The sequence below is a fragment of the Phyllobates terribilis genome, unplaced genomic scaffold (assembly GCF_046119375.1).
Source record: "Phyllobates terribilis strain yellow unplaced genomic scaffold, ASM4611937v1 Scaffold_3__8_contigs__length_932513732, whole genome shotgun sequence".
Taxonomy (NCBI): Eukaryota; Metazoa; Chordata; class Amphibia; order Anura; family Dendrobatidae; genus Phyllobates; species Phyllobates terribilis.
In genome coordinates this window covers 848703434-848711143 of record NW_027362763.1, presented here as the reverse complement: position 1 = coordinate 848711143, position 7710 = coordinate 848703434, and the positions used below count along the sequence as shown (strand labels likewise).

At 44.3% G+C, this 7710-nt stretch overlaps 1 protein-coding gene across 1 annotated transcript; it reads right to left on the bottom strand.

Annotated features, from left to right (window-relative positions):
* Positions 1–2452: 2452 nt before the first annotated feature.
* MTLN (mitoregulin) lies at positions 2453–5821 on the bottom strand. The gene is made up of 2 exons (XM_073672533.1): positions 5477–5821; positions 2453–2586 (listed from the first exon to the last, which is right to left on the bottom strand). The coding sequence occupies exon 1, from the start codon at positions 5688–5690 to the stop codon at positions 5520–5522; it is 171 nt and encodes a 56-aa protein (XP_073528634.1). The 5' UTR covers positions 5691–5821; the 3' UTR covers positions 2453–2586; positions 5477–5519.
* Between the last annotated feature and the right edge of the window lie 1889 nt (positions 5822–7710).

Sequence of the window (7710 nt, the reverse complement as noted above, 5' to 3'; positions counted from 1 at the left end):
CACAATCTGCATGCGTTTTTTCTGCCAGGGAGATACAGAAATGATGCAGAAATTTTCTGCTTCATTTCTGCATCGTGTGCACATACCCAAACACATCACCGAGGAGCTGTAAATACTCGGAGCTCAGCCCGAGCATACTCGCCGAAAGGGTTAACAGAACATACTCGCTCATCACTATATTTGCAAACACTGAACGAGCACAGTGTATAATGTCAGGAAACAGAAGCATCACCAGTACTTACCTTCTTAATGATCACTGGGTACCCAGGCAGCCAACCCAGATAAACTCTGCAGCGGACGTGGAGGCAGAATCTGCAATAAATACATGTACTTAAATGTCCTCCAATGGGCCCAAAGTGTGAAATGAAAAAAAAATGAAAGAAAAGGCAAGAAAAAAATAGGTAAAAAAAATTGTTTTAATTTGCTCTTTTTGTCTTAAATAAAAAAAAATTGAAAATCAAACACGTATTTCTTTTTTTTTTTTATCCCCATTTACATTCCCCCCCACAAAAAAAACAGAATAAAAAAATAGCATAAAAATTAGAGTGCACAAATCATGAGAAATAAACAGCAAAAAGTATTTGAATAGCTGCAAATTGTCTCTTCATAAAGAAGAGAACTAGAACTCTAGTGCCGTCTATAGGAAGTAGCAATCCTAAAAGTCAATATCGTCTCTTTAACGAGCCTTGTCACATGACTTAGGATAAAAGCCAAAACCAAAATCTCAATTAGCAGACACTGTGTTTCGGGTGTCTGTCTGCTATTTCATCCTTCTTCTCTGCTAGATTTCTAAAACTTAACATGGACAAAACAAAATTCATCATCTTTCCGCCATCTCATTCAACCCCCCCAACTGACCTATCCATCATAGTCAATGGCTGCCCACTGTCCCCAGTCCCTCAGGCTCGCTGCCTTGGGGTAACGCTGGACTCTGAACACTCCTTCAAACCACATATCCAAGCCCTTTCCACTTCCTGACGACTCCAACTCAAAAATATCTCCCGGATCCTCACATTCCTCAACCATGAATCTGCAAAAACACTAGTGCATGCCCTCATCATCTCCCGCCTTGACTACTGAAACCTCCTGCTCTGTGGCCTCCCTTTCAACACTCTTGCACCCCTCCAATCCATCCTAAACTCTGCTGCCCGACTAATCCACCTGTCCCCAAGCTATTCCCCGGCCTCTCCTCTTTGTCAATCTCTTCACTGGCTCCCCATTGCCCAGAGACTCCAGTTCAAAACCCTAACCATGACATACAAAGCCATTCACAACCTGTCTCCTCCATATATCTCTGACCTAGTCTCCCGCTACATACCCGCACGCAAGCTCCGATCCTCACAAGATCTCCTGCTCTACTCCCCTCTAATCTCCTCCTCCCACAATCGCATACAAGATTTCTCCCGTGCTTCCCCTCTACTCTGGAACTCTCTACCCCAACACATCAGACTCTCGTCGACCGTGGAAACCTTCAAAAAGAGCCTGAAGACCCACCTCTTAAGACAAGCCTACAACCTGCAGTAACCACCACTCCACAAATAATGCTGCACGACCAGCTCTACCCTCACCTACTGTATCCTCACCCTTCCCTTGTAGACTGTGAGCCCTCGCGGGCAGGGTCCTCGCTCCTCCTGTACCAGTCGCCGTCACATTGTGTTCAAGATTATTGTAATTGTTCTTGTATGTATACCCCTTCTTCACATGTAAAGTGCCATGGAATAAATGGCGCTATAATAATAAATAATAATAATTCTCCACTGCCCCAATTCCAACACTTCTTGGTCCCATATGGCTCTGCACGTAATGTAGCAGACATGACATAATGGCTCAGGAACATGTGAGGTCTGCAGCCAATCACTGAGCTTGGTTATAGTTTTTGCTCACAAACTTAGTCTTTGTAGAGGATAGTCAGAACATCTGATCTTTTCCCTTAATGACTTGTAGCATAGTTTATGATAAAGTGATCGAGAAAGAGTTTGGTCACTACGTTTTTATTGATGTCGACCGTGACCACTATAGAAATGACAGAGCTGCTGCATGCCGATAACAGCAGGGGGTCAGATGTCGCACCCCCACTGATCATATATCTCATCTTAAAATAGCAGTCAAACCCTTTAAGTATAAAGGTATTTTCCAACTGATAAGATGTATTCCAAAAAAGGCTCAATAAAAAAAATAATAGAAAGAATATCCACCGTGAGTAATCCATGCAGGTCCTGTACCCACTAGTCTGTGCTACCAGGTCCTGTCCTTAGCACACGGGCGATGGTCAGAAATGTCTGCTCTGAGGAGAGGAGAAGGAAGCACAGGCCATTGAGGACCAACTAAGCACTAGCACTTTGTTTTTTTACTGCTGTGAGCACAAAATTAAAATCCTTGATTTCATATCATAAAACAGAAGTATTTCAGCAGTCTGTTGAAAATAGAATAAAACACAAACAACAAGGCCAAGTTGTCAAATATTCAGAAATTTACTTATAAACATTACAATTCTGTTCTGTACAAAATTTAAAAGATAAAAATGGTTTCTGTGTCAAAACATAATGGCATCTCCAAGCAGCTCTTCCTTTATCTTCTCTTCATGTTCTATTAAAAAAAGGGACAGAAACAAAGAGCAGGTTATTCTAGTTCTTAGATACCACTTTCTGTGCATACATTGCAGGGGTTGTAAAACATTAATGTGCAACGCTATTAATATGACAAATTAGCATATATGTTATAGAAGGGGGTCAGTAGCCAGGATCTCGCTCCATCAGCCAGCGTGACCCTCACTGTGGTGACCTCAGGCCCAGTCAATATCAGCAATTTGCACACGGCTGAATATTAAAGAGGTTATCTATCATAATATAACCTCTGTACAGAAACTATTCACAAAGAACCTAGGAGTGGAATGATTATTTTGTATCCGATATATTGCAGATAGAAACAACGCATAGTAGTAGTAATCAACGGCTTTTCAACACTTTTTTGTATGTCCCTGACATGCTCCATGACATTTATACATCCTTCATGTAGTGTGAAGGGGTTAATAGAACTGAACTGTAATTCCAGCCGCAATCCATGTTCAGGTGTGGTGTTGTTTTTGAATGAACAAAGTCATATTTTTCCAGTTTTGGACAACCTCCTTAAAACTAAACCTTCATTTACCTATAATAAGCGGATGTCTGTGGGTTCAAACCAATGGGCATACAGTACTGTGCAATAGTTTTAGGCAGATCTGCTGTATAACCAGGGCTGTGGAGTCGGAGTCGGTATAAAATGGACCGACTCAAACTCCGAAAATATATAATAAATTGGGTACAGTAGTTCAATGCAGTTTATGGGGAATATATTTCCTAAGAATTTGGGAAAGTTATGAAATGTCCTATTCCTGATCTAAGGGTCTAGACTTTTAGCTGAGATGAATCTGTGCTAGAGTAAATTTATCACTTAAACATGAGCCGTGTATGAGGGAGTCAGAGTCGTGGAGTCGGTGGTTTGGCTTACCAACTTTACAGCCCTGTGTATAACAACTTCATGTCTTGTTGCTGTGTTTAGTCTTGCCATGGTGTATGATCTGTGAGATGAAACTGTCTTCCACAACCTCACCGTGGTAGCAGAGTTTGGCTCTTCCTCACCCAGTTATAAGCCTCCTACACAGTTGTTTCTGTTTATAACTGTATTTTAACCTATATATAAGGGCTTATGAAGACATCCATGAAACACAGTCAAGGCACAGACTGACTGCGGGTCCCCGGACCTCAGCGTGACAGCCTTATAGAAGTATACAAAGGTGTCATACTTGGGATGATGCACCACATCTGGTACATGCTTGGACCGGGTTGCACAGATGTCTTCGTGAGCCATAAAAATGGTGATCATTATATGCCTGTTTGGTATAATTAGTTACTCATACATCTGACTATAATCCTACAAAACCCCTGACTTTGTGGAAGTTAACCTTGAAGGATGATGCTAATTTAAAGGGGAAAAAGGGCGGTCACAGCAAATAGTGATATGATTTAGATTTCTGTTTTGTTCATTCAGTTTGGTTTTTGGCAACTGATAAAAAAAAATAAATCATTACAATCGATCACAGCTATTTTAAAGCATTCTTGGTTGTTAAAAATTTTCCATACCTGCTTAAAATTTTAGTACAGTACTGTACATGTGGTTATGAGAGGCACATTCAGAGAGCCCCTCTACGGTTATGGGTGGCACATTCAGAGCGCCCCTCTACGGTTATGGATGGCACATTCAGAGAGCCCCTCTACGGTTATGGGTGGCACATTCAGAGAGCCCCTCTACGGTAATGGGTGGCACATTCAGAGCACCCCTCTACGGTTATGGGTGGCACATTCAGAGAGCCCCTCTACGGTTATGGGTGGCACATTCAGAGAGCCCCTCTACGGTTATGGGTGGCACATTCGGGGAGCCCCTCTACGGTTATGGGTGGCACATTCAGAGAGCCCCTCTACGGTAATGGGTGGCACATTCAGAGCACCCCTCTACGGTTATGGGTGGCACATTCAGAGAGCCCCTCTACGGTTATGGGTGGCACATTCAGAGAGCCCCTCTACGGTTATGGGTGGCACATTCGGGGAGCCCCTCTACGGTTATGGGTGGCACATTCGGGGAGCCCCTCTACGGTTATGGGTGGCACATTCGGTGAGTCCCTCTACGGTTATGGGTGGCACATTCGGTGAGTCCCTCTACGGTTATGGGTGGCACATTCAGAGAGCCCCTCTACGGTTAAGTCACATATTTAGGCTATGTGCACACAGAGCATTTTTGGTGCGTTTTTTCTGTGCAGAAATGGGCCAAAAACGCATTGCATACCTCATCCCATCATTTCCTATGACATTTCGCAAGATCTGTGCACATGATCAAGATTTTTCCTGACTGAATTTCATGTGCACAAAAAGAAGCAGCATGTCCATTCTTTGTGCGTTTTACCCTGCGTTTTTCCTATACAATGCATTGGAGATAACGCAGGCCAAAATGCATAAAAAAAGCTGTTGATTTTATTGCAGCGTTTTTGCTGCCAAGAGATTCAGAAACGCTGCAGAAATGTCTGCAAGCTATTCCTGATCGTGCGTACATCGCCTTAGAGCGCCCTCCCTGCAGCTGCGACTCCATGACAGCTCAGGGAGACCCCAGTAGGTAATACGAGCGGACCTACTCTAGACGGTGTGCTGTGTATAATATGGCGCTGCTTGTGGTTTTACCTGGCAGAATAATCCAGCGCTTCTCTGCATAGAGAAAGTGTGGATGTTTTTCTGGGGGCTAATGAAGTGGCGCTGAGCTGCTCACCGTTATCTCCTATGCAGTCATGCTGATACACTGCTGCGGGGGGGGGGGGGGGGGGGATCTGCCCCCATTACAGTTTTGTACATTTTGAATTTTGCAACTTTATTTCTTGAAGTGACCTCCCACCCCAGTGACTGTCCGTGTCCATACTGTAGACTCTATAGCTGTGAGGAGTGCGCAGTAATACCTGCTGCTCAGTCACTGGGCAGAGGCAGGGCGCCGGCTCCGCACTAGGACAGGTCCAGCCTCTTCTGGGTCTCCACCAGCTTGTCGTGCAGCCTCTTCCTTCTCCAGTCCAGGTACTTCCTGCGCTGTCTGTTCGCCTGCCAACCGACAAGGACCCCGGCGGCAAAGCTGAGCAGCACCGCCACGTACAGCCCGCGCTCCGACACCTCCGCCATCCCGCTCCGCTCCTGCTATCCGTCACCTGGCCTGAAGGTCACGGCCGCAGCTCTAGGAGACGGCGAGCAGGGAGTGCGCACATGTGGGATGACTGGCAATGCCCGTGATTGGCTGCTTACTGCACACATGACCAGTGACATCACTAAGGTCCTTCAGTAAGTTTTCTGAAATGGCTGGTGTATATAAAGTACAGGATACCGGAGTCACTGACAGCAGGGTGACGCTTCACAGTCAGGCAGGAGAGGGGTGAGGCAGCGGCTCAGGGTAATAAATGAAGGATTGCTGCCTCCTATTCCCTTCTGTGGCTGCTGTGTACAGTGGGTGACACAGAGCAGTGTGGACACATCTATGTCCATAGTATAATAAGCCAGCACTGAGTGTCACACTGGCCCCTACCTGACACGGCCGAGCACTTAACCCCTTATGCGGTGTGCAATCAAGCAATGTGCAATGTTATTATTTTTTTGATTTCTGCGCTTTCACCTTTCCCTCCCTTCTTCCTAGAGCTGTAACATTACATTTTCCCGCTGACAAAGCCGTGTGCGCGTGCTTTTTTTTTTCAGTGGAACCAGCGACACTTTTGATTGACACCGTCCGTTTTATAGGGTTTACTAGAAAATGTGCAAAAAAAAAAAAAAATATGGCAATTCCACAGTGGTTTTTTTTTTTTTTTCAAGCATTTCTTTCTACAATAAATATGACCTGGAAATATGATTGTTCAGGTGCATCTGCTCACGATGATAATAAATTTCCTTTTATTCATTTTTTTGTGGTGAAACATTTTTTGAGAAATTCATAACAAAAAGAATTACTTGAGCTGCATTTTTTTCCCAAAACCCAGAACATCTTTCAGTTTAGGTCGGCGGAGCTGGGTGAGGGATTATTTTATTTCATTTTTTTGATTGATACTATTTTGGGGCACATAAGATGCTTTGATTGCTTCTTAATGCATTTTTTGTAGAATTGTAGTGACCAAATACCCACAATTCTGACAGTCGATATATATTTTTTTCCTCTTTTAGGCCAAAGTGACGCGAGTGTATAGTATCGGATGCGATATGCTAATGACCCTCCGCTCCAGATCCGCTGTGAGTGTGAGCCGAGTGTCAGTGCTCTGTGCTCCGCTCCTCTCACATGAGAGAACTGCAGCACAGCTGCAGAGGAGACGGAGAAATTAATTTCTCCATCTCCACTGTTGTCAATGTCCACGGGAGTCGCACTGCACTTATGTGACATCAGAGTGCAGTGCAATGTTTCTCATGCACCCATCGACTTTTATAGGTGTGTGCAATCCGATTCTATCTGCCATTGTTTTCACATGCCGAGTCGGCATGAGAAAATAATCGCAGATGTGCACTGCCCCATAGTCTTACACTGGGCTGAGTATAATCCAATTGTTTTTATCAGATAGCACTTATCCGATTTATTCGCTCTTGTAGTTTTACATATTGGGTTAATTTTAGATTTCAATAGATCGTACTTTTGTGAACACGTTGATACCAAATGTGATTGTATTTTTTTGAACACTTCTTTATTGTTCCCTAGGGTAAAGGTGGAAGTGATTCCAATTTCTATCTGATGATGCTTCGTTTGAGCATCCCAGTAGACAATGGGATTCTCAAATGTAACGTCATCAAAAGGAAGTAGACAACAAGAAAAGCTGTCAGTCTAGTTAAAGCACCAGTCCAGTAGTTTTTTTTTATTTCACCGCTGGAGTGGTGCTTTAAACCTCACTCCTCTGCTCCAGTCATATACTCACCCTCCAGCATCTTCATCTGTTTTTACAGCTGTTCTAGTCCATCTCCTTCAGTTTGTGACCTGCTGATTGCTCCTAGTGCTTGCTGGAGGAGCCGGAGGTCACTATTCAATGTAAGCCAATGGGAGCCTCTCTCTGGCCTTGCTCTGGCTCTCATAGACTTACTGTAGATTGAGAGGCTGTGACGTAGCTTCTGACTTCCAACCAATCAAAAGCAGCGCTCACAGGATGGCGCTGCGGTACCGGAAAAACGGGGAAGATGC

Bases quoted from the DNA above. Each gene is read 5' to 3' on its own strand.
- MTLN (XM_073672533.1), bottom strand. From the start codon at position 5,690: ATGGCGGAGGTGTCGGAGCGCGGGCTGTACGTGGCGGTGCTGCTCAGC.